Consider the following 27,583-nt stretch of genomic DNA (forward strand, 5'->3'; position numbering starts at 1 on the left):
AATATGTCACAGTGGTCACTGAATTGTCTCAAAGAAATGTGGTAAGACAGCTCAGTTTTGTTTCTCTATACTATTAATTATTAAGGTCATTTACAGTAAAGGAGAATAACTCACCTGGATCTGCACAATTTAAGGTAAAAGCCTCTACTTTATTTACAGCTTCCAGCTGTCATTACTGTATCTTATTCTGAATTAAATTCAAGACTCATGACTAGACTTTTAAATCCTCTGTCCACAAAATAAAGAAAACTTGATCAACATTACAAGATTCTCAAGGGTGCAGTTATTTCAACCCGGTTTGGTAGGGCTACTTGCTTTGAGAAATGAGTGTTGCAGTCTTCAGGCTCTCCTCACTTTACATGGCATTTCTGATGAATGCCGACTGCAACTTCTGTTACTGCAGCAGCAGTCATGGAACACCACTGGGCATACACTGATTTTGCACTTGAGCAGAAGACACAAACTCTGTACCATCAGTTTTATTTTATAATACCCTGATCTCACAAAAACACTTGCTCAGTTTTTTTAATATATCCCCCCATCCCCCCCCCCCCATCCCGCCATTATGCTCATGTAAGTGAAAGCAGGTCTGCATAGGCATGAAAGTACGTTAATTAAATGTCAGCATGCTTTGTTTGGGGGAAGTGCTCAGCCCTTGCATTTCCCATCGATGCATCTTCAGAAAGTCCAATACCTAACAGAAATTGTTCATCCTGGAATTTTTTTTATTATGTAATAGAGGAGATTTGGTAACAGCATGACCATTGCTGTCTCTGCAGAAGCTCAGTACACACTCACATCACTGAGAGCCTTGTAAGGTTCCTGTTAAATCCTTTTCCTTTACTCTGAGGAAGTGATCAGGGGGCAGCCTTCCAGTTCTCTGAATGGGCATATTTCTGCTCTATAGCAAAATACCTAGCTGAAGAGTAACGACAGTTTTGCCAGCCTCTCTCCTTAGCTGAAAATGCCATTATACAGATGAACCACTCCCAGGATGTTCCTGAATAAAGAGAGGAAACTACTTTTAAAAATACTGAAGGGGTACTTGTGTGGGTTTCTTTTTTCCCAAGCTGTCTGGGCCTGGCCACAGAACATTTGTACAGGTATTCTAAACAACTTGCACAAAATGTTTTCTGTTAACATATTTGTTGTATAATTTCACCACTCGGTTTGCTAGACACATTTTCATGTTGGACCTTTCTTTAAAGTCAGGAATGGCAGAGTCTTATACATGAGTATTTGAATAAAAATGCTGAGACAAATTCTCAAGTCTTCTGATTTTTGCTGTTCATTGCTTTTCTCTACGTTTTTTCTATTCAATGTGAATAGCCAATGCAGTAGTACTTTTTCATTAATAGGTTTGGTTATTGCTATAACATATCTACAAACCAGCTGTCTACCATATTGGAGGCATTGGAACAGGGGGTAATTTTTCTCTTCTAATGAAGGTAAAAGAGTATTAGCTAAAAGCACTGGCAATATCGACAAAACAAATGTGGTGAGTCCAGCAGATACAAAGATTAATTCTGCAAACGCATAAGTATTTGCTGAGCTGAACTCATGAGTGGTCCCTTCAGAAAGCTCAGCTTGCCTCTAAGTGCGTATGGGGTCAGGATCAAAGTGTGGGCATGTGGAAATACCCACACTGATGTTTACAGCTCAGCAGAAAATACAATTACCCCTGAGAATTACTTTGGTTGTTTTGGTGGCCATCTGCTGTCTCACTTCTCTGAATTAACTGCTCCCCTTGCTGCAGTGTCGTCTGACCACATTCAAATAGGTGAAATGGTTTGACTCTCTACACTGTACTGTCCCACCTGTGATGTATGCATATTCCCTTTACTAATGATCTGGAGTTTCTCAAGCAACATCTCAAGAACCTGCCAGGCATAATAATCTGTGCCATATTAGTGAAACCTGAGCTATTCTTGATCAGATACTTTATATATTTAGTTCCTGCAAACAGAATATGACTGTATCATTTTAACACAAATTTAATACTAGTGATTCAGCAGTATATCTGCTTTGGACTACCACAAAAGCTATACCAAGCTTAATATACCGGTAGCTAATATATATTGATATTATGTTATGTATATCATTACCTCTCCATATACAACTCCTTCCGCTGCTATTAAAACTACCTCTCTTTTCAACCCCTACTATGGAAACAGATATTCCACTTGGAGTAGCGGTGGGCTTGTGCAAGAGAATCTCAAGTGCATGAAGTGTGTGCAGCAACAGGATCTCTGAGGTGAATAAGGATTTTCCATTCCTTTTGAAGTACATTTTGCTCCCCATGTCTGAAACGGGTTGATGATTTTCAATGCAGGAATCAGTCTTAGAGGCTAGTATTTAAGTCAGTCGTTACATGGTCAAATAGATTGAATGTGACTGACTCTGAGTATATTTACATGCTTGCTAAACATGTTGATGAGGCTGCTTTTGACACATGACCCAAGGTTGCATATATTCTTTGCATTGATGCTACATTCTTGTTCGTGTTTTTTAAAATATATAACATTTCTCTAGCTTAAACTCTGGTCTCACCAAACTGAATTTCCTTAATTTGAAAGAGCATTATTACAGATAGGCTTCCATTCATAACGAGTCCATCCAATCCGTAATCGTGGTGCTGGTTCATATGGCATGCATTGGTAAGTCCTGTTTGTTTTGCAGTGACCCAGTGTTTGAACACAGAGCTTGTTTGGAAATTTCTGGTGTTGCTAGTGGGAAGTAAAAAAAAAAAACAGTTTATGCAAATACGTAGCTGATTACTGGTGGGGCAAATTACATCAGAACATCTTTGCTAAACTAGGGCTTAAGTCAACTTACTGTTTGGATATATAGTGATTTTTTTTCATCCAAATCAGAATAGCCATGACATTCCAGCCTTATCACACTTTTCATTAAATAGCTTCCTCAAAAGACCAATAATAATCTCCTCTGCTACAGATGTCTTGCCTACTTTAGCTTGCTTACTCATACTCTGTTTTACCGAATTCATGAATACATACTTCCTGGAACAGCTGCCACCCTTCCTAAAACTCTTGGTTTCCAGGCCCTGCCCTAATGACTGTCTGTATATTTTTATCTTAAGTAGGCATTGGGGCAGGAACTAGAATTCACTTTTTTTCCCCCTCTTCTTGAGTGAGTGCTCCTGCTCTTAAATTATACAGTCATGCTGTTGCTTGCTTTCTTCCTGCACCCCAAAGAAACTTCATTATTTCATTTAATACAGAATTTCATTAATGTTTTGGGGCTAGAAAATCTACTCTGTAGTCTCAGCCAAGACAGCAGGAGTTTTACAACCCTTCCACTAATGAGAAGAATTGATCCTGTATCTCTCACAGCTTTAAGGAGTGTTCAGAAGCCTTGGATAAAGAGCTTGGGCATCACGGCTGCACTGTTCTAGTATGGGAGTGATGTGCTAGTTGTGAATAGAGGATTTTTAAAACAGGCAAGGCAGAAGAATTTCTGGTGTACAGATCCCAAAAGGATTTAGCAATGACGTAAGCAGAAAGTTTCTAGGTGTTGCTGACTCTGATAGGCTTCTGTTGGGCATTCGGGGACTTCAATATTGAGGTTGAAAACTCTAGGCAGTCACCTGCTGGGGTGAGGCGGTGAGAAGTGAGAGACTAGGCTGAGAATCACACCCCTGGAGTCAAGCACTGGAAGTGAAAGGAGCCAGGATGTGGCCTTTAATCCTTCTGTTGGATCTAGTTCTCAGCTCACATTGCGGAACCGAAATAAGAGAGGTGGTTCTCAGGTTAATATATACTTAAGTAAAGGCTCTTTTGCAATTTGCTTCATGTTTGTGTTTCAAAATCTGCTCCTTCTGGAATTCTTTCACTGACTTAACTATATTGATTCAGAAATTGGTGTAAACTCTGATTTGGGCATGGTTATCTGGTATAACAGTGCTTATAGACATTGCTTATAGACTGCAATAGCAGTCAGTCTTTCAGTGCTGAATACTGGGGGAGGGAAAACAAGTCTCTAAGCCTCTGTCTCAGCTTCCAGATCACCATCTTCCTAACACCTCCTGACCTTTAATTTTCTCCCCTTACTTGACCATTTTTTTCACTTCATATTAGCTTTACCATGTAGCCACAGGATTATTCATTTTTTTAATCATTATTGGAGTTAAGCAGAGCCTTCAAGAAATTCTGATAAGCTCCTTACATTTGATAAATACATGCTAAGGAGTAAATAGTTATGAGTTTCCTCTATAAATACAGAGCAAACAGGCTTGGATGAATTTAATGAGTATCTTCCAGGTTACTCATGAAGGTGACAGGTATTTGGGATGGTCTGAACTAGCCACTGCAAAACATTATGCTACCAATTAACTCTTGATATTTTATCTCCACATCCAGAAAGCTACTTGGTGGAGTATATATAACAGTAAGCAACTGCTCTTTTTGCTTTTCAAATAATGGTGAATCTTTGTCATAACATCCCCACAAAGTACGCATTTTAGGGTTTTCTGTAATCTTACTCTTTGAGGCAGAAAATACAGGCTGTACTACAAATACATGAGCTTTAGAGAATTACAGTATAGTATCTTAAGACATGGGCATTGCAAACTTAATGAGTTTTGGTAAGGTGTGTTTCTCTGAAGTCCTATTGTAGCAATGTGTTCTGTGGTTGAGGAAGTGGGATATTTGTGTGGCTGCAATCCTGTGTTACATATTCTTTCGTACAATAAATATTTAACTACCAAAATAATATTAGCAAACTAAAGATCAGAGTTACTTGTTTAATGTATTACTTATTAAGGCAGGAGCTGTGAGATGCTTTTCCTCTCTTTTTCTTTGAGATAGATTTTTTTTTTACGCTGCTCCTTCCCCTTTTTCTATCTTGCTGTTCTGTATATATTTATATATAGCACCTTCTTCAGATGAGCTTATATTTGTGTTTCAAATCTTTTGATGAGAAATTTCTGTGTTGGCATTACTCTCTTTTTGAAGAAGGCGTTTAGCTTGTTGGCTGCAAACTGTCTTATTGTTAGGAAGGTACGTGGTTATTAATAAAACTCACTCGGTTCCAGCAGCTTGGATATAGTAATCAACTTGGTGACGTTGTTCTTGCATCCTGGACTCTGTAGACTTCTTGTATCGTAAACAGTGTTAGAGGTTTGCTCTGTGTCTTCATACAGTCATATTGACATATGTTTCTTAGACTGCTTAGTAAGGAAACAAGGTTTAGTCAGCTGGCTGGCAGTTGCTTTGTTAGCTCGGAAAAAAAGTACCATATCTAGTCAGCCATGCTAGAAGGAGCAAATAATCTATTCCCTGCTCTTCTCTGTTGGAGTCTCACTATTTTAGAAATCTCTGAACTGACTTAAGAAATGCTGTATGCCTGTGTTTAAAATACTGTCTTTGCATCATTAAGAAATACGAAGCTGCCATTGTTTCACCCATCTTCCCAGGGGAAACTCATAGAAAATAACTAGATGTAAGGAACTGCTTATGTATTTTGATAGCCAACATCTGCTGACAGAATTTCACAGCAAAAGATGCTGGATCTCTCCTGACCTTTGGGCTGTGTTTTTACCAGCTTTTGTGCATGTCTGCTTGCCTGGGAGTTGTGAGTCATCAATGACTTTTGCAGATGCAAAACCATAGCACCGCACAAGGCAGACATCCCTGATTCATGCGAGTATGCAGCAGACATCAATCTTCATGAGTTCCTAGGGTCACACAGCAGGTCTGTGTACTGGCATGTGTGTCTGTCAGTGTTTTCTAGTGTACCATTTTAAATTGCATTCTCTCTTTAAAGAGTGACTGCTCACAAATGAATGGGAAGCTGCCACCAGGGAGTGAGAAGGGTTACTGGCCATTAGCAACTGGTCCAGTCTGTCTCCTTATCTGGGGCCTATTAGCACATCTGTGGTGAAATAGCAGTTGTATGTGAACCATTTTCTACATTCATCAAAGGGAAAGCAAAGGTTGATTCCATTAGAAATGCACTGTAACAGCCAAATGAGCTAAAAGAGCCAAAGTTCTGTCCTGCCCCCCTGTCCTTTTAACTCTGTCTTGCTCCATCTCAGACATCCAGCTTCCCATTACTTAAGTCTCTGAAAGCCTCTTCCTGCCTTTATTGTTTTGCCAGTTGCTGCCTTCAATTTACTGCACTGATAAGTACTTCCCAGGCTGTAAATATGTGGCCAAGATATTTCTGAAGCTGACCCCTGTTTTGATTGTAGTCACAGGAGGAAAGGTCAGCAGCAAAACTGCTCTCCCTACACGGGGAGGCAACTCCTCACACTGGGATAGGTACAGGTTGTGCATTCATGGGGAGAAATGTGAGGTAATGTATGGGATAACAGGGCCAAAGAAGAAAAAGTAAACATGCACGTAAACTCCCCTTTTTACAAGGTGATATCGGTGCTTTTATTAGATGCAGTAACTGCATCTAATAACTGTAGTTATTGTAGTTATCTAGTAGCTGCAGTTGTTCTTCAGCTTGGGGAATTCCAGAAGCCAGAAAGAGTGAGAAATCAGATACGGTCATCAATGTTGGAAATTACAGCAGGTAGGTAGGAAGTGTTGAAGTCTCCCTTCACTGGTATCTGTACGGCAGAGATGAAAAAGGGAAGAAGGGATGTGATTTGATGTCTTGCTTTTTGGGACACTTAGCTATAATCTCTACTTTTTAGGTGACCAGCACAAGCCTGTAAGGCTTGACATGCTTGAGAAGCTCCATATGTGTCTGTAATTCCTGTGGCATCATTATAATGTGTGGCTCAGATGTTGGCAATGTGGCTGTCTGCCAGCATGGGCATAGAAAGTATCATGCCATAAGCAGTTAGTCTGCAGTGGGAAATAACTGGAAATAACAGAGTTATGTGGAGTTGAAAAAGCTTCTTCCAAGGGACAATCAATTTGGAAACCATGGGTTTGTCAGGCAGGAACTTTGATACCAAACTTACTGAATGTTAATATAAGGTAGAGGCTTAAAATTGACTGAAAAGTGGTGTGAAACTGAAAGCAGTGCTGACTTAAAACTGTCATAACTCTTGGGAGATTTAACAGATTCAAAAAAGACGCTACCCAGGGACTATGCTACTATAGAAGAATTTTGGCTTAGTTAAAAAGATGATAAAATGAGCTTTGGGGGGGGAAATGTAGATCTCCAAGCGGAACATATCAGAAGGTCTAGGTAAGTAGGGCCTAGGATTTCTTAGTAATCTAATTAATAAATAAGTGTGATTTTTCTAGCTTGACTTTAAGAGCTGGCAAAGGTAAATAATAATAAAATGTGAAAATATTTTGCAACAGTTATATGATAATAAATATACTGGATCTTTGTCTTTCAGAACTGAAGAGTTGATTATTTCACCATACATTTTTTAAAATAACTAAAAAAATGTTTTTGCTTGGGCTGGTGCAGTCTCATTAAAGGCATGTAACAGTGTAACCAGTGAAGAATATATGCTGATAAGGTGGTTTTTTTCCCCTGACATGACCTATCTGAATAGATTTACAAAGCAGACTTATGAAAGACTGTGAAGAGCTGTACGCAAGTCTGTGAATAGCAGAGGTAATTGCCAAGTTCCTCTGAAGGCTTACAGGCAATAGTATAACCTGTAAAAAGTATTCACAGTGCATTGATTTGGTTTCTGAAAAAAAGATTATGTGAACTCTTATTGCTGTTAGCTGTCCTCTCCTGATGGGCTGTACTTTGGTGTTGGAGATCTCTAATGTTCTGAAGGGCAAAGGTCCTCAGAAGAGCTGCGTCCCCAGGCGTCATACATGTTAACCAAATATCTGATATTTGTAATTGTATTTTTGCTTTACTGGGAATAGCAAAACAATTTTTGTGACAAATCTGCTGAGAAGTGTGGCTGAAAGTTTTCCTCTTTTTGAAGACAAAGTATTCCTTTAGCTCTTCCTTTTAACCTGACGCATTCTGGGCAATTGTACTACCTTGATGCACAGCAAGTGGAAGTAAGATATCCTCATAGTACCTGGAATAACTCAAGGATGTATGTTCAGATTTTACTGTCATTACTGCATTTAAATTACCCTGTAATGAGTTACATTTATAGAGGCAAATGCCAAAATGGTAAATTGAGGAAACAAATACAGAAGTGGATGGGACAAAGCTGAAATATGGTTGATAACCAGTTCCATAAAATGCTAGAATTGCAACTGAGAATGAAACGTTTGTTGTTTTTACAAATCCGGTTATCAAGCTATCCATTATTTTAGGGGGGTTATAAGTGAGGTAAGCTGGGTGTTTTTTCTATTGTCTCAGAAATCATCTTCATTATATATTACAGAAAGAGATAAGAATGCTGAACAAAATGCTGGCTAAGCAGCTCAAGCCTTAATCAAGTGACTTTCTGATTACTGAAAGTATTTGGTCGTGTGACTGTCCGTTAGCATTCCTCATGATTTCTGTAAGCTTCTCTTTTCATGTTAGGTCAGCATGTATTGTACCTCATATGCTAATTTATGAACTTCTACAGGGCATTATGTGGCTCTGAGCTAATAGTTTGGTAGCGAATATGAGCAGATCTGTATATCCACTTGGTTTCTTACCTGTGGTCCTGTTCATTTAACCTCTGTTCCTATAAAAGGACAAATGTCTAGGTCCCGAGACCATTTATAATACCCTTCTATGTTAATTGAGTGACCTGTGATGACCTGAAAGTAAATATTTAGCTCAGTGATCTCTCAAAATTAAGCATAATGAAATACGTTTCGACAATATATATCTTGCATACTTTTGTGCTACGGCAACAAGGGCTCATCCCTTAGACTACATGGGATGTAAGTGGCAAGGTTTTGGCAGCAGGGGAGCTGCAGGCACGGCCTCTGTAGGAGAAGGCCAGGGGCTGCCCTGTGTCAGACGCAGCCACTTCCAGCTGTCTTTGCAAGGGAGCCATCACAGGCTGCAGCTGAGCCCATCAGCTGAGTTAGTGGCACATCTGTGAAAACAAATTTAAGAAAAGGCAGAAAATGCCAAGGAGGGGGAAGGAACATGAAGAGAACAAGGGAATGGAGAGGAGGAGGGAAGAACAGAGGGAATAATAAGGTCAGAGAACAAGTAGGTGCTCTGTGACAGAGCAGGTACTTCCCTGAAAGGACTGTGGCCCGTAGAAGACCCATGCTGGAGCATAGGATGAGAGTGAGAAGGAAGGAGCAGCAGAGAGAAACTGCTGTGTACTGATCTTGACCTCCTGCACTGCTCATTTTCTCACCAAAGGGACTGGATGCAACCTGCAGCAATATAACAAGGGGGAAGGAGAGGTGTCTGGAGTGAAGCTAAGCATGGGTAAGTGGGAGGAAAGATGTTCTGATATTTGTCCTTTTTGTTTCCTAATACCCAAATCAGTAATTAAATATTTATGTTACTTGCCAATAAGATAAGCTTTACAGAGATTACACTGGTTTGGGGTACATGAATGACATGGAGCAGGTGAAACTTTATCCCATGGAGACTGTAGAGCTGGGGAGCCACTAATATCCTATGCAGTGTCTGTTGCTAACGTGAGGTTTGGCTTTAGCCATATACCAGCAGTGTACACATAACCACTAACCACCCCTGTGTTCTCTCCCTTTTTCAGCCATGGATGTCCCACTCTGTTTAGTGTCTTTTGAAGTTCCTCTTTTATCCAGAAAAGAGAGTGAATCGAAGTAATAGGGTGCAAACAGATACTGTGGTTTATTGTGTTACTACTGTCTAAGGGTGTGTAGCAAAGGTGAATGAGTACTGGTGAGTCACATCAGATGAGCCCAGGACTCTCAAATTATATTTTCATTCCTCTCCTGCCCCCAGCAAGGCCTGTATCTTGCATTCATGGAGCAGTGCCACAGTTTCTCCTTTGTTCTGTGTCTTTGCTCTGCATGACAAGTGCCATCAGTAAGCCTGATGTGCCATCCTGCAGCCAGCTGCGTGTGATGGTTGAGATCATGGCCTGGGACAGAAGCAGTGGCATTAGGCTGCCTGACAAACCTGCACCATTGCCTTTTCCTGCCTAGCACAGCTTCAGTACGTGTCAGATGCTGGAGAAACCTGATCATGTATGTCACTTGCTCAGAGTTTTCTAGAAATGGATTTGTGTGTACTATAATAAATAAACTGGTACTGACCACCTACATGAAATATTTAACTGCTTAGAGAGAAAAAAGTCTCAGGAACCATGCATTAGCGAACCTGAGACCTGTGTTGACTTGAGCCCAAACAGATGCCTTGATTGCACCTGTGTAGGAAAAGATGCAGCCGTTATGTGTGTCCCAGCTGGGATTGTTGTTATGGTGATTATATTAATACGTGTGGAGACTAATCACAAGGAAGGGCTTCATTGCAAGAGCCTCCACTACGTCTACAGGACAAAGGAAAAAGGTGTGTCAAGGGAACTTGTCCTTAAACCTTCTCATGAGATTCTATTTCTTCTAAGCTTCTTTTTCTGCACACTGTTATTCTGTTTCCCTGTTTGGCTGCTCACATTTAGCACTCTTTCTGCAGCAGCCAGGTGGAAGCAGTTTAATGTAAGCATTCAGTGATGTGTTGTGTAGGCTTGGAGGGGGGAAGACAAGGGGAGGTCTGGCTTACTTAAGCCCCCAAGAATGTCCTAATCTTGTAAAGGATATGAGTCTCCTGTGTGCAGGCCTCTGGAAAGTTTATGGATAAACTAAGATCCGTAGAGGTGCCTGTGTGTCAAAGTTGAACTGTTTGCATGTGGCTTTATTTATTGTCCCTAAGTAGAAGGAAAATAGCCCACGTTTAATTAATGGGGAAAATGCTACACGTACGTTTACTTTGGCTTGACTAAAAAACTGTTTAAATTTCATTTAGCTAAATAAATATTACTGTATGTCAAATTTAAGCCTATTTTAAGCCTGACTTATAGGTTTAGCTTGCACCTGTAACCAATATAACTTGCTTGAAATCCATGTGAAAGTGGTGACCACACAGGGGTTTGTGCTGGCTTGACATTTTAGTATTAGTTAAATTGCCATAGCTTGTAGGTGTGGACCTCCCCTTAGTAGCCTCCAGCAGTGAAAGTGATGTCTTTGGGTTTTACTAACGACAGTAGCCAACATTTAAAACTTGGCTGCATGCTGACCACTCTGTTCACACCATTTGGCGCTTTTGCGTAAGACCACAAGTTTGCTGGCAGGGTACCCTGTTTCTTTCCAAAACTAATGTATTACACCTGACCACATCTGTCTCAAGAGCTCACAGCCTGCACACTTGTTTTAAATACATCTGTCAAGACAAATTGTCCACAATAGTGCAATCTCAAGACTTCCAAAATGCAATTACATTGCACAAGAGTACCAAGGAAAGCCACCTGCTCAAAGTAACTGCCTGTGTGTGTGTGGCGGTCAGGCTGACAGCGAGACCTGGAAGGGACTGTATGTTTTGTAGTCAGTCCATCACAAACTTCTTGCCTTTGGGCACATCGCTACAGATGTTTCTGCTTCCTCCCAGGTGGGAAGTGTGCATCCCATAATGGTACCATTTCATGAAATAAAGCATTACATGCCTGATAGAATGACTTGGTTTGTTGTATCTATTACCTAAATGAAGGGGGTCCTTTAGACAAAGCTGTAGGCTTTGAAGGAGTGCTGAGGTCCATACTGATCAAATTCCTACTGCTGTAGCCTTCACCAATCCCTGACTATCACCAGGAAATCCCTTCCCAGCACGTGGCAGAATTTTTATAATCATTATAAGGCAGAAATTTATTTTTTTAGTTTCATTATACTATGCAATCACTTACTAACTGTGTGATGTCATTGAGTGAACTCTGTTTTTCTTACCCAGCTTTCCTGAATTCTCCTGAAACAGCTGGACAGCAATGAGATGTTTAGGTTGGAAAGCAACTGGGGGCAGAGTTTCTCAAGGTTATCTTTATTTGGAAGTGCAACTGTACCTTTGGCAATCATTTTTTTAATAGGAACCACTTATTTCATATAGAAAAGCTTTGCTATGATTTTATTTTCTTTTTGTGCTTCTCTTGCATTGAAACATTGACTATCAGAATATAATTTATTTATGTAGATTAAATTGATAGTTGTATTTTACTTCTCCATCTCTAGAGTCGGTGGTGTGGTTGGATACTATTGTGGCATGATCTAGAAAAGACATTTATTGTTCTAGTAGAACAGCAGTGCTTAATCACACAAATAATGATGTAATGGTGGTAGTTGGCATCTGCAGTTCAGAGATGTGATCCCAGGTTTTGGCTCCGCTGTGGATATGTGGCTTAGCCCCAGTCAGCCAGTTCTTCCTCCAGTGGAAACGTTTTACTCTTTTAGAAACGTTATGAGAATAAAACCCTTTAGTGGCCACATAGGCTGTTTGGGAGCATGTTACTGTAACATCAGGGTCTAGGTATCCACTAGTCAAGTAGTTGTCATATATTTTTTTAAAAAATTCCTGCAATTTTCCACAGAGCATTACATGTTAGTTACTATATAGCTGCCTTTGAGCTGTTGCCAACAGAAGACACAGATGATGCTCTTCTATGCAGTATGCTACAAAGGACGGTAATACTAACAAAAAACTGAAAAGCCAGATCAAATCTTTTCCTTTGTACATTTCATGCTCAGCAATTTTCAAGGGATAGGCAGAAAATGCGCTGGCTTTTCTCAACTCTGTTTTTTAAAGAGCTGACTAAATAGTATTTTGAAATAGCCAATTTAAGATTTATTTCATTTTTCTCCTCTTGAAGAAAAAACTAAGTCAGATAAAGCTGGAAAAGCTATCTAGCTGTCTGTGAAAAATCAAGCTGGTAGTTGAAGCACGTAGAGAAGGATTTGGGGAAGGTCAAAAAGGACGAACATGCCCAAAGTTCTTTACTTCTATATATTTACTTACTTACAAAGGGATTCTAGCAAAAGTTAGATGCCAAAGTACAAAGTTGTGATCCTGAAGAACACAGCTCAGCTGCTGGCTAACTCTCAATGCAAGTAAACCAAGCAAGTGCTTTACTCGCTTTTCTTCACTTTAAATGTATAAACAGTTTTGGGAAGGAAGACTGAACCTAGGGTAACCCTGGCTCATGTGTGGCCTGACCAGCAGGTTGAAGAGCCATGTACCTCCCTGTATTCTCTCTCTGGTCCACTTCAGACAGCTTTGGGGTTTGTGTGATGGCACAGCTCCAGCAGGAAGCATTAAGGCTACCCAGGCTATCCCCAGAGCTGTTAGGATGCTTTTTGTGTTAATGCCAAGCATGGGTTCAAAGCCAAGGACCACTGTGTATCCACCTTCCCCTTTTTCTTAGGTGAGCGCTCTGACTGCTTACTGTTGTGTGAAGGGAATATTTTCCCCCAATTTGTTGCAAATAGGAGCTCTGCGTGAATCCTGGAAAAAACAGGCATGTGTTCCTTCAAAAGGGGGTTTTGCACCATCAAACAGAGGAAAGTGCTTTCTTCTGGCTAGGAGGAGGGCACTGGTGGGGCAGGATTGACTGCTTGCACCTCTCTGCTCAGCTTTCCTGTTGGCTGACCCAAGCTGCAGCATCGTGTGTGCACTGACAGTAAGCTGTGCTGATTTCTTGCAGGGCCCTTCTCTCAGCTTCAGGGAAAAGTGTGTCATGCCTAAATCCATTGTTGGATGGGACCAGAAAAAGCCTGGCTGTAGGAACCCATCTGAAAATAATAGTGTAGATTCATAGAATTGTTTAGGTTGGAAAAGACCTTTAAGATCATCAAGTCCAACTGTTAACCCAGCACTGCCAAGTCCACCACTAAACTTCATCCCTGTGTGTCAAGTGTCACATCTACAGGTCTTTTAAATTCCTCCAGGGATAGTGACTCAACCACTTCCCTGGGCAGCCTGTTCCAATGTTTGACAACCCTTTCAGCAGAGAAAAACTTTATATTTGTAGGCGAATTAAAGCAGTTATATGGTTCATCAGTGCTTTGCGTGATGAACATTAAATTATGTTACGTGCAAGAACCTTTGAAAAGAAATTTCCCAAATTTTTTTTTTTGCATTTTTTTGCTTCAAGGACTGTTTTAGCTCTACTCTTGTTTTTTTTTTCTAGAAAAGTTGCTGGATTTACTTTGTAATTGTTTGTCACATTTCAAACACTAATGGTCAGGCAGTAGTGGGGCTTAGTCACACACAGACAATAAAATACTGATTTATTCTCTTCTTTAAATATAAGCTGGGAAATTATTTCCATTTTGTGCATCTTTTAGGTAAATGGATATGTGATAATTAAATGCATAGTAGATGTATGGTACAATTTAGAAGTTTCTCTATGTGTTCAGCTTTCCGTGAGTGTTCAGCTTCCATGAGAACATTTATTTAAAAACTGTAGAGACTGATCTTAAGGTTATTTGAAAAATTGCCTCCTAGTTTAATGTTTGCTGTGAACTTAATGAAACATTTTATGTGGTCTGTGCCAATTAAGACCATTAGCATTACCATGAACTGGTAAACTTAGGGGGAAAAATGGTTATGCTTAAAATCATAAAAGCAGGGTTATTAACAAAAAGTGACTTATCAAGTGTAAATAAAATGACCTGAACAAAATGTGCGTCATTGTACATGCGTGCCCTCATTTGCCATCTGGTTTCTGTTTTATGACCCTAGCTATGGATTTATTTTGTGCTAGTGGACAAACAATTGGACAACACTTTAAAAACTCGGGCTGGAATGTAGGGAAAGCTTATGGCAGTCTTTCACATGCTCCGTATTTTTCAGGGGAAAAAGTTTATAGAAAAGATGAGTTGAACTGTAAACATTGCACTATGATAAGTCTTCCATGTAGTCATATAATTATGATTTATTTTACTTTCTTCAGATTTTCCTTGAAGTCCAGCTAAGAATGCAACCAACAATAAAGTGAAAAAGCTGCACAGCTGAAGAAGCATCCTTCTACTTGGTGAAAATGTCTAATATTTTTTGACAACAATTAAAGGACAATGGGGTCAAACACGCTTGGGAAGGCTGCAACATTAGATGAGCTTTTGAACACTTGTATTGAAATGTTTGGTATGCTTTTTCAATAATTTACTTTGCTATTCTTGAAATCCATCTTATAATGTAATCCCTGCTGTTCTCTGATTTAGCCAGTCTTTCCCTTGGCAATCAACATTTCTGTTCTGTAAAATTTTCCATGTTTCATTTTGGCCCAGAATCACAGAGGCCAGAATTTTAAACACATGCATACTGTATTAAATTTTCTTAATACAGATACTGCACAATGGTGAGTATAGTGGTTTTTAAAATGCTGGCCTTCACCAAGAGAAGTGTTTAGTTGAATTATTCAAGGAGTTATTTCTGGCACTGATCTTTGTCTTGAGTGGTTGGTTACACAGCTGCATTTCTGACCAGTCCTTTTTTGGAAAGGTTTTCCAAATCATCATGCAATAATTGGCAAGAATATGACTTATAGTTCATGTAATCTTTTTACTCTTATTAAAATGTGATGTACCAGGTCTGAAGGAAAGAAGTGATGAAATGGGTCCTTGATCCATAACACCATTAATCACGACATGTGTCACATTGCAGTCAGATGAGCTCATGGATGGGCTTAAATGCTTTGAAATTAACTAAGCTACATTTAGATTCTCTTGAAATGCAGGACAGCTTTTGATTGGAATGAGGTATTACATTTTTTTCCCTTGTGGACAGAAAGAAGTATCTAAAGGTAAGAGAGGTTAAATAATTGGGGGATGGACAGATCATGCCTACTGACTGTAGTGAATCCCCATATATTCATTTCTGTAGACCACTATCAAACCTGTTGTTCTAAAACCTAATGGAAGTATTAGCAGAGCCCATATACTTGTTGTCCGTTAGAAATCACGCCTCTCTTCCTTGTATACACACTCCTGCAAGTATAGTCCATGTGTGGTTCCCATTTCATACATGCATATCATGTACTGTCTTTTAAAATTAAGAGTGACAGACAGAGAATAACCTAAGATTGCAGATGTTGAGGAAGACTGATGGTCAGCCAGCCTGCCAGGGAATAACTCTTTCCATGGTTTCAGTGACTACATTGCAAAGACACAAAGGTCTGTAAGGCAGCTGGAGATGGGACCCTGGGCACAGATGTGAGGTGCTGTTTTGACATTGAAATCCTTGAGGCAGTTCTGGTTTTTTTTTTTTAACCATCTGATAGTTAGCATAGAGATATAAAGCTGCAATAAAGCAAATACTGGAAGTGGTTGTACGTCAATTATCTTCCCGTCCTTTTGGTGAACTAATTTTGCATTTGTTCTTTGGATTACTGGCAGTCTCTTTGTATAATGTTTAGCATAGTGCCCGTGCCACATTTTTGTAGCTATGGCCTGTTATCTATGCTGGTTTGCGGGGGGGGGGGGCAGGGGGTGGTGGTGTCCCTTTAAATACCTAGCACTACAGTCTAGCAATTGTTACCATTAAAGGAGCATTTTTGTGCTTTGGTTTTGTTTCCTACTTATTTGGTAGATAATGAGCCAACATTTCCACCTTTGATCCTTCCTATCTGATACTCTCAATAAAAGCTCTTCTCTGTTCATGAATAACATGGGTAACTCATTGTTTCTCTTTTGCAGATGACAAAGGCAATCGGTGCTCCAGCCATTTGCCAAGAACCTTTCTTTTAATGCACCGGTGGTATCTGCCTTCCACAGAGCTGGCTGGCAAGCTGCTGTCCACATATCCTTTCACAAAGCCTTGCAAATCAACATTGCAACGTCAAAAGCAGATTGTTTCTGTGACTGCATGTAAAAATGTGTCAATTAGTGACAATGTTTAGAGGTGAATTTTTTTCAAACTAAAAGATGGAAGTCTGTGAGCTTCTTTATGCTACTGCTTGTGGACTTTTTCCATATGCACGAGCATACTGAGGCATACTTTGCATTAACTTCAAGTAAGTGGAAATATGCATCCAAGATAACTTTTCAAATGTATCCAGTGGGCTGGCCTATGACTACTATGAACTTCCAGTGGTAGCTAAGCACCTACATGTCATTTGTACCTCTTAAAGACTTCATAAGTATTATCATATTTGGTTAGACAGAGCTGGCAAGAAACTGTTCAGCAGAATATTCAGGGCAAATAACGAAGTGGTAGCTAGGAAATGGTATTATTCCGCAAAGATGCTGTGAAAGTGAATGAAATATCAGAGCATACTGTGGTTATCTCTAGAAGAAAAGTTTAATACTGTTTTTTATTCAGCTGGTCTAGTGTCAGTCTCTTCTGTTGATAAAAACATTACAGAATCAAGGTACACAAAGCTTTCTTTAACTAGTGTACATATAGAGATGCCAGTGGGGAGAACTGCAATGAATTCAGATTAAAAATCTGCTATTTCATGAGGTAAGCATGCTTCTGGCCCTTTAAGGATTTTGGGTTTATGCTTTTGTGAATACTATCAATATAATTTCTTTTTGTGAAAAATTAAAACTAAACCATGGAAATAGAAAGCTTTTTCTTCCCCTCTCCCCCTTGATCTCCAGTTCATAGTGAACAGTGACTTTCTGTGCTTTGAAAACACTTAAATCGATCCACCCAGCCTTTAAGACACTTAACTGAATTGAGCTAAAAAGCTGATTGAAAACTTAGTATGATTTACCCAGTGTTTGAGTGTGACACCCCTTAGAGGGAGACTAGTTCAGTGCCAGACAGAACAGAGTCACATTTTGCTTCAAGATGTAATCTAGTGTGGTAGAGGACAATTGTCTGTAGGCTGCTGGCTTCAGTCCACGCAATCCCTCCCTAATTTATGACGACAGGAGTGTGTTAGTGACGCCACAGCTATTACAGGTTGGGTATGTTCTAATCCTTCCACTGCCTGTCTCTGACCTTGTTTCTGTGGGAAAGCTTTCATGTGTCCTGTACAAGCTGTGCTTGTGTAGGAACATTTCCCCATAAAAGAGAAACCCCGATTTTTGAAGTTAACATGATATAACCTGCTTCCCTCAAACAAATGTTTTTTTCTTCCATCCTCTGGACTAAGCTATATTGCTGTGAAGAAAGGTGAAGGGGGTTATTGAAAGCAGGACTGATAAAGCCTTTTCCATACCCCCTTAAATAGCAGAGGAGACATCCCATTTACATGGTTATGGTGGTAGAACTGCCACTCAAATTCACATTTTTATTTTCATTGCAAAATCTGTTCTGAGCAGACAAAGTGTCTCACATGGAAAAGGGCTAAGTGCAAGTGTCACCTGGGTGTCCTGGCATCATGAGTCAGGACACTGCATGTGCCTTTTGTGTGTCCCACCTAAGGCATCACTTTAATTTTGCATTTCACTAGAATGCTGCTGTGTGGTGGTGTGTTAACCAAAGGAAATCATATGATAAAGTGGCTTTTGCTACTTCAATGTCACAGATAATTACAGAAGCAATAGGTTGAGGTAGTCCACCCTCTCTGCCCAGTGGGTCTGAAATATTTGTAAGTCCTATTAAAAAAAAAAAATTGTATGTACATATACGCAGCCACTGAATGTTATGCTTGAATCCCTGGGCATCTCTTAACCGCTGTCTGTGTATTTCAGATACTGGATTTTGGAATTTCCTGCAGAGTTTAATTTGGATCTTGGGCTGATTCGTTTGACTGAAGAGTTTCGAGAAGTAGCCAGCCAGCTTGGATATGAGGATCACATCCATCTCATTGATATCTCCAGCATGTAAGGGTGTCATGAGCATCAACTTCTTTCTCTTTGTCTCTGTAATAGCAGAATTCTAGTTCTGTGCAAAACATAAAAATATTAAGGGCCATCTTGATCTTGAGAGAGCAAAAAAGGAGTTACAGAAAGGTTATATTGTCTTCTAAACTTGAAGTTGTTATTAATTTGAAATTCTACTTGTAGTGTCACAGTAAAGAGAATATTCTTATCTGTATGTAGCTTTTTAATATTAATGGGGAAAAAATAATTTTCCTATCAAAGGTAGTGCCAATTATGTGATTAATATTACTTTTTTCCTGTAATTTTTCATATGGAATGACGAGCGATGCGGTGACTAGCTTGTTGTATACATCTTGCATTTTCACAGGGAGGCCTTTTTGTTGTGTCATCAGTAACCTGTTAATTTTTTCTAATGGCTTTCTGTGTACTTCTTTTCTGTGATTTAACTGGATAATCTTCACCATTCATATTTGTAGTTTTATTGCACCAAAACTGCTATTTCCTTGACATGCTGAAATGAAAGTTACCTTTTAAACATCACCAGACAGGTTCTTGTGTCTCACCTGATATTGTAGATTTTCTTAGGCATAGTGATTTTTCCTTAATTAAAAATGGCATAGTCACCTGGAAGAACAGCACTATTAATCTCAGCAAATGCTGCACGAAAAATAGCAGTGAAATCACGTGAATATTTAATCTTAAATCTTCATTTTAAAATATTGTTAGCAACCTCTTTCTGCTCTCTGAAGTGCTTTTACTGTATATGGATAGGAATTATTCCATTGCTTGTAAGCAAATGATTTGTCCTTTTTATCCACCAACTTCTTACTGTTTTGTTAGCTGTTTGACTGACTGTTTCTGTTATTCCATTATTTCATGGATCTGTGGTCTTACAGAATAATAATTAATCTTTGATGTTATGCAAGTCTTTTTTGGTTTTGTTTTTTTTTTTATTCTTTATCAGAATTTTGTGTGACCTGTTCTTGTATTTCCAAAACATTTTTTAATTATGGCTTCCTGTATCATACAGAAGACTATGTTATCCTTTTAGTTCTGATAGAAACCTGCCGTTATTTATCATCTGCAGTAGTGCCTCCAAAATTCTTATCTTCTGTTATGCTTGTGAACAGGTCTTACTCCAAGGGTTTGTTATGTGCTGGATGTCACAGATCAGAAAGTTCATGGTCTATCTCTTGGTAATTTCCTACTATGTGTGCAAACTGTGGGCTACACTCGCATATACCCAAGCAGAATTGAGAATTTATACCTATTTTGCTGTTGCAGTCCTTCCTATGACTGGATGAGAAGAGTTACACAGAGGAAGAGGATTTCCAAGAAAGGAAAAGCCTGCCTGCTGTTTGACCATCTGGAGCCCATTGAGCTAGCTGAACATCTCACTTTTCTGGAGCATAAATCTTTTAGGAGAATTTCTGTAAGAAGCCTACAACTTTGTCACTTGCAATTAGGAGCCTGATTCATATGTTTTAACACTTAGGACTTTTTCCCCTCAACATTTCAGTGTAGTAAATCTTTATAATCCTTCATATAATGAGCATAGCCATGGCTGCACCAGCACTTCCTTTATCTTTTTCATGACTGATGCTTTTGGTGACAGAAGTTAATTTTGTGGAGAAATCCTGGGTAAAAATTACCACTAAATGCTACTGCTACCATGTGTTGCAGCAATTGATTAAACTGATATTAGTGTTCAAAATCTTCAGGGTTGGGGTTTTTTTCCTCTGAGGAAAATAATTACTTTTTAGTAAACATCAGTCTTTGCAATGAATAATTTTTGAAGAGACTGAAATATATATAGTCCTTCTATAGTCTCTGTTCGCTCCCCACCACTTCTTCAGAAACTGTCCTTTCATTTGCCAGCTTAGGATCAGAAGATCACTCAGGTTGGAATGGATATCAGGAGGCCTCCAGGCCAACCCCCTGCCCAAAGCAAGGTCAGCTCTGGGACACACCATGTTCTTCAGGGACTTTGCCAGTTGGGTCTTGAAAACCTGCAAGAACAGGTTCTTGCCTGTGCAGAAGAATATTTTCTCCCATATTGGTTCTGTAGGAAACTCAGATACAGATGCTTCTTTTCACACAGTATTGTACAAGAACAAGAGGCAAAAATGGATGAAAATGAAAGTAGAAACTAAAGCAAAACAAATGAGTAACCCAAATGCCAAAAGAAATGCTGATTTCTGCTGGCAGATACCCATGTGAAAAGGTCGCATGATGCCACTGTATCTGGTGGCAAATTGAAGCAGTAAGGTCTCAAGATGACAAATTCTCTTCAGCAAAAAAAATTAGACTTTTAAAAAGTGTTTAGGAGCATGAAAGAAATCCAAACTAAGAAAAATATGTGAGTGAGTTTGTTTCAAAAGAGGAAGGAAAAAGAGATCAATGAGAGCTGAAACCAGTCTAAATAGAATCGCTTTTGATGTCATTTAATAATGTTCAAAGTTTTATAACTCTAGACTTCAAATCATGGGAAAACACCCTACTGTGATCTGTGTAATGCTAACCTCAAAGAAGGAGGGAGGGACAAGAAAAAAGGCATGGATTTCTGACTAGACTGAAGATACGTTTTAATTCCCTTTGAAATTCCAGGAGGAAAACTCAGACCTACAATGAATTTTTTTTTTCCTTCTTGTTCCTAATTTGTCTGTTAATTCTTCAGCTTAAATTTTGCTATTTCAGATGTTTCTCTGCAGCCAATTGCAGTTAATTAATCTTGTACTACTTGGTTTTTTCCAAGCTATGTAATTGTAGAAGACAATTAGGCTGAATCCTGGCTTTGGTTTTACCTATTTTGAAAAAATATGGGAGAGGAGAAAGGGCAGTGTTAACTATCACAGAAAATATTTAGAAGTATCTGAACACTGAAATACTGTTTATCTGCAGTTCTGAGACAGGCACCTGCTGTGTAAGAGTATATGCATCATACGGTTTTCTAGCAGGCAATTTTTGATCATCTTAGACCAAGACACCTGTGTTAGCTGGCATTGCTAGCAACTCCCTACACGAGCTGGAGTTACATCATAAGCTTCTGCAAATCTGTCTTTAAGGGACAGCTGGAAAATGTTTTCCAAACATTTAGGGAAATCTAATTCTTGCAAGCCGTAGCTCTCCCATGTAGAACCATGTCCATGAATACACAGGAATTGAACAATGACATCAAAAGGAGTAAGATTTATCAGAAGTAGCTCCTTGTGCAACAGAATTTTTTTACATAGGCGGAAGAAAATGAGTGCATAGTTAGCTTCTTGGGATGCAGTTCAAGCTCCTGTGAAAAGTAACAGAGCTCCTGTTGATTTCAGTGGGGCCGAGATTTCCCTCTTTACATCAACAATGGAGTTTGTCAGGAAATTGGAGTGGGATGAAAGCTCTTTGTTATATGCTTCTTGCTTGTAGCGCTAGATAATTCCTATAGAATATCGTGCCATGGGCATGTCAAGTAAAACTACACAGAATAAAATGTTGTAAGTGTTGAGTAAATTACAGGAAAGAAAATTCCATGGAAGTAGGAACCATGCTCATCATGCAAGCTCCTGCGTTAGCTGCCACACAACACTAAAGTTGACATTTAAGTAAAAAAAAAAACCCAACCACAAAAAAAAAAAGCAAAAACCAAACTTTTAAGAAAGAATTGATGTGCAGCACAAGGAGCTTTTAAAAGAAAAAAATGATCAAAGTTTCAATTTGACTCTGAAGTTGTCCACTCTTTTTACTGAAAATGTCTTTCCTCTATTAGTTCACCGACTACCAAAGCTATGTGATCCATGGCTGCTTGGAGAACAATCCTACTTTGGAGAGATCTATTGCTTTATTTAATGGTATCTCCAAATGGGTCCAGCTCATGGTTCTCAGCAAACCAACACCCCAGCAAAGGGCAGAAGTAATCACGAAGTTTATCAATGTTGCACAAGTAAGTCTTGCATATGAGTGTTTTTCTTCCAGTATAAAGCAATAATATTGAGATAGCAGTAAACAAACTGGGTGCTCTTTGGGCTGTTTCCTCAGTGAATAGTCTGTTCAGCACCACTGCAGGCTATTTATTTATTCAGGTGTGGTATGTCTGTGTTTTTTAACTAGCAGACATAACTATAAAATAACTTTTCTTTGTTGTATTCTAGTTAGTAACTGTCACTATTGCATGTTTCTTCTGGAGCTAAGTTAATTAAAAAAAGACATGCTGAACTATTCTCATATGTACCCTGGTTTAGTGATTTCTGTTTTAGCAGTGATAGGTTGTCTTCTGTAGCTTGTCGTGTGTGACACTGGATAGCTGCCACATGTGTTTCCTTGATTTTTAATTTTGCATGATTCATCTCCTGCAGAAGCTCCTTCACCTTCAGAACTTCAACACACTGATGGCAGTTGTGGGAGGACTAAGCCACAGCTCTATCTCTCGCCTGAAAGAAACTCATTCTCATCTGTCTTCAGAAGTCACAAAGGTAGGGTGGACTGCAAAATACAGAGATATTGAGCAGAACATCACCTCTTTGAGGTCTGACGGGTTCTGCAGTGCAGGTGTCTCACGAGCACAATACTTGGATCGTGGCAGGGCATCTAAAAGGCCCTTTGGTGCATTCCTCTCAGTGGAGAAGGATCAGCTCACCAAGATCCTCTGCTTGATTGCCAGTGCCAGAGAGGAAATTAACACTGTCGACACCCTGACATGAGTTGTGCTCATGTAAAACAGATTAAGGAAATGCTATGAATGCTTTCACAGAGACTTGCTTCTGTGGCTGTTTCTAGGACTGGAATGAAATGACAGAGCTGGTCTCTTCCAATGGAAACTACTGCAACTACCGCAAGGCTTTTGCTGACTGTGTTGGCTTCAAAATTCCGATTTTAGGAGTTCATTTGAAAGACTTGATTGCTGTCCATGTCATTTTTCCCGACTGGATAGATGAGAACAAAGTTAACATAGTGAAAATGCAGCAGCTTTCCATCACCTTGAGTGAACTGGTTTCCTTGCAAACTGCCTCTCATCATTTAGAGCCTAATATGGATTTAATTAACCTGCTAACCGTAAGTATTGAGCATGTTTGAATTCTCTTCTGTTGTTCAGATGTTGAATGTCAGTAGGAATATTCCTATCTATAGAGATAAGTGCACATTGTTATTTTGTAGAAGAAAAGGGAGAGAATACAAAACTGAAACAAGTTCACATAAGGTGTGAATGAAGTCAAAGAGAGTTTCATTATTGTAGTATGTGATAGCTGGAAGCAGCAACAGGATATCAACTGATATCAATTAGTTATTTTAAGGATGACAGAAAGAGGGTTGTATTTGTGTTAGGAAAAGTAAAAAATAAGCACTGACTGCTTAGAATTGAGGCTTATGTCTCTTGCACAAATTTCAGGTAGCATGTGGACATGGACACACAAGTGAAATTCCAGCTTGAGCATCACTCTGTTCTTGCTCCCCTGTTCTTTGTGTGCAACACAGTATTCTTCCTATCCAGTAAATAAAAATGCTCTTGAATGATGTTAAACAGCCCCTGCCATCCTTGCTCTTTCCCCCTTCCTTTCCCCTTGGTAGTGGCTACATTTTGTGTGCAAGTTTCAAAGCTCTCCAAAATTACAGGTAAGGATTTGAATACCCCATTTCAAACCAAATGAAAGTGATATTTCAAAAAGACTGAAAAAAACCCCATTTTTTTAAAAAGCTGCAACTGACAATGCTAAAAGGAATTAATTTTCAGTTTCCTTTTTAATATGTAGACAATGCATGTAATTTTAAAAAATACTACACTTTATTTCAAAACACACTGAAGCATGGAGCCTGAACCACCAGGCCAGATCCTGTTTCTATTGAACCGTGATCATTTTAGCACTGATCTCAGCTGCAGCAGCGTTTGACCCAGCACCACAGTTTGTTCAGGTCATGGGCAAACCCCAGTATCTTGGAATTAAAGATAGAACCTGTGAAACTTGGAAAAAAAAAAAAAGGCTTTTTTTTTTTTTTTTTTTTTTTTATAAAACAGTTGTTGTTGCAAGCAAATAGAAGTCACCTACTCATCTGAGAGTAGTCTGAAACTTGTCATGTTAGGTAAAGGACTCTCTTAATACGTAATTTTATGCTGTTTCTGTTCTTGTTTTTTAACTTTGTATTTCATATCTCTAATCTGGACTGAAAGAGAATCTCTTTGCTCTCCTTAATAGAATTATTTTTAAAATAAACTTAGAACTAAACAAGGTCTGTGTGTAAATAGGACAAATCTGAGAATTTTTCTAGTGTTCATTTTGTTGTATAGCATGAACTTCTCAAGACCATGTTTTTTTCCAAATTTCTTTTTTCTCTTTTAGATGACAGGAAAAAATCTAGATCAAAAGCCAGGGAAAGAATTTGACTGTCTCTAAATAGCTGTGTCTGATAGTGTCTCAGCATTGTCCCTCGCTCCCTGGGGAGGTGGGAACCAAATTCCAGTTTTTCCTCAGTCAGGTCACAGACTTGAGGTGACTCATTACCTTGCTAGTTCTAGCTAAATGTCTTAACTGGAAGGCTGTTGGGCAGGAACCTTGGGTTTTTTCCTTTCATGCTTTACTTTAAAATGCTCAAAACCACGCATATCTAGAAAGTAAGCAAAGGTGGTAGTTTGTGATGGATTTGTGCTGGGACTGATCAGGTACAGAGCTTTATGCTATGAAGGCTGATAAATATGAGCCTGGACTTGGAGCTGTCAAGCTGGTGTGGATATACCTGTGGCTTCATTGTAATGAGGAACGGGAAAGTCTGGGGGAATAGGAAAACCTTCTCCTGTCACATCTTGTACAGAACAATCTGGAAACAAGTCCTAATCCTGGTTAGTGTGACAGGGGACAGAAGGGACTGTGTGTTGCCTACTGCAACACCCATTTAATTTAAATATTGGACTATGAAGGCAGATATTTCCTACCTTATTTTGTTTCTGTAGGGATTGAGTTGCTCTCTTATCTAATGCTGCTCTTTCCCTCCCTGGTTGTTTCTGAAAGTTCACAGTTTCTGACAAGCTTGGCTGTGAGTAGGGGGAAGTGGAACCTCAGGCTTTAGGGAATTGAGCAGTTAGAAACTGAGTCCCAAAGGACAGAAATTAGACAATGTGAAGTGAGAGATGGAAGCTGAACTGCTGCTGACATTTTCATTAGCTGTTCTTCTCTCTTCTGGGTGACAGCCTGCTTTCCAAAAAGGAGCAGAAATCTTCAGATTTTTCTAAGACCTTGCAGGTTCCTATCCATCATTGTATCAACCTGAGTTTAAATAGCGTCTTTTTTCTTTTCTAAAAAAAGTATTTTCCTTGGGGTTTTTTTGTTTTCAGCAAAATTAAAAGGATTTTTAAAAATATTTCACATTTAATTCAATATATTTCATTTACTAAGAGAAGTAATTCAGTACATGATGGGTACTTTTTCACTTAGGATGCTCTGATGTATTTATTAATTCCTAATATAACTCTGCTGACATTAGTTACAGTTGAGCCGATCTGATTGTAAATAAATGAGGCTGTATGCTGCAGTGTTGATTGCAGACCTGATCACTGGTTAAAATTAACTTTTGCTGCTTTTTACCTGCTAACATGATTCCATGGTGGTACCTTTTAATAATGATGGAGACAGCCATGGGTATTCTATAGACAGGTGTAGGTATCCTAAAACCTTTACCCTTTACAGGGTAATTCTGTCTTCATAGCAGTCACTGAAAGTGTAGTTGTGAGTCAAGTATGTTTGAGAGTGTGAGAATTTTGATTTAAGATGGTGACTCCTGGAAAGAAAAAAAAAAAAATCAGCTTTCTTCAGAAAGTTCCTGGACCAGAATTTTGGTACATATCGTAATATGAATATTCTCAATTTTATTCCAGTATGTAGGTTTTGTCTTCACAAAGTGGTTTTTTTTACAGTGATCTTTTAAACAGTAATAGTGAACTTATATAGTAGATGAAATGTCTCTGTCAGTCTTTTTGTTAATAAGAAAGTTTTAAATTATAGGCTGGGGTCAGAGAAAGAGGAGAAGAAAACCTAGGATTGCATCCCAAAGCTGAAAAGAACTGCCAACTAAAAATAGTTGACCTTGCTATGTGCAAATGGTCTTTTAGCAGATTTAGCCTCCCTTGCTGCCAAAGTCATCCTCAGTTTTCAGAGCCTGAAGAAATAACTATTCTATTTATTGCTAGGTCTTCCCTCTCTAATTTAAACTGTAAACATTTTTCTCATCTTTGACTTTAGAGAAACTCCCTTTCAAAAACAGTAAATGTGCATAAATGTGTAGAGCACTTTTCATTTGTGTGAGCATCAGCTGACCCAACTATTTGCTCAGTTCTGCAGTTTTCCCATTAAGCTGCTTCTATCTGGGCAAGCTTTTAGTAGGTGTTTTGTCCTGATAAGCGATGTGTAAATCTCTTGCCTGGCCTCCATCCCTTGCAGTGTTGCCTTTCACACCACACTTAGCAAGTGCTAACAGCCTGGCCTGTGCTTTCTTGACAAATAAATCACTGGGTGCTGGTTTGCTAGTCCAACAACTTGCAAAAAAAGATGAAATGGGGACTTTGTGGGCATGTGGGAATTTGCCCTGGTTTTAATTTCCCTTGGTGGTGGAGTCCTGTCCACCCTGGGGGAACCAATACCTTTCAAGTGGTTTGGCAATCATGATGATTAGGGAGACTGTGTTAAGAGCTATGAAGTGAGAGCTTGGGTGGGGCGAGGGCTTCATTGTATGCTTCAGGCCACCTGGTCAAGGGTCTTATGGGTATTTCTCAGATGCTACTGTGTGTGTAGACCAAAAGGGTGAACGGGAGCAAGAAGTGTCTCTAGCTTCAGTGGTGTAGCTGCTGGATGCTTTGGGAAAGTTGGTCTCTATCTCAGCTTAAATGTCTGCACACAAACTTAAAAATCTGCTCCTCCCCCCATCTTATTGTCAGCATAAAAAATCCGCTTCTAGCTCACAGAATTTTAGCTTTGAACAAGTGGCTGAAAGAAGCCAGTATTTTCCATGGAAGTTAACAT

General features: G+C 39.2%; 1 protein-coding gene across 9 annotated transcripts in view; it reads left to right on the plus strand.

Moving 5' to 3' along the window:
• RASGRP3 (RAS guanyl releasing protein 3) overlaps window positions 1-27,583 on the plus strand; it is a 61,455-nt gene that overhangs the window by 15,695 nt on the left and 18,177 nt on the right. For 3 of the 9 annotated variants that reach the window (XM_055816615.1, XM_055816622.1, XM_055816613.1), the window contains exons 2-10: window positions 2,175-2,254; window positions 14,780-14,970; window positions 16,521-16,621; window positions 17,222-17,286; window positions 18,468-18,599; window positions 19,884-20,031; window positions 22,351-22,524; window positions 22,937-23,053; window positions 23,358-23,633. In XM_055816615.1, coding sequence (XP_055672590.1) covers window positions 14,901-14,970; window positions 16,521-16,621; window positions 17,222-17,286; window positions 18,468-18,599; window positions 19,884-20,031; window positions 22,351-22,524; window positions 22,937-23,053; window positions 23,358-23,633 — 1,083 coding nt within the window. In that variant the 5' untranslated portion in view covers window positions 2,175-2,254; window positions 14,780-14,900. Of the gene's footprint in view, window positions 1-2,174; window positions 2,255-5,562; window positions 5,661-9,219; window positions 9,289-14,779; window positions 14,971-16,520; window positions 16,622-17,221; window positions 17,287-18,467; window positions 18,600-19,883; window positions 20,032-22,350; window positions 22,525-22,936; window positions 23,054-23,357; window positions 23,634-27,583 lie in introns of all 9 variants that reach the window. The other 6 variants (XM_055816620.1, XM_055816619.1, XM_055816616.1 and 3 more) reach the window with 4 other exon arrangements.

The sequence above is a fragment of the Falco peregrinus genome, chromosome 11, assembly GCF_023634155.1.
Source record: "Falco peregrinus isolate bFalPer1 chromosome 11, bFalPer1.pri, whole genome shotgun sequence".
Classification (NCBI taxonomy): domain Eukaryota; kingdom Metazoa; phylum Chordata; class Aves; order Falconiformes; family Falconidae; genus Falco; species Falco peregrinus.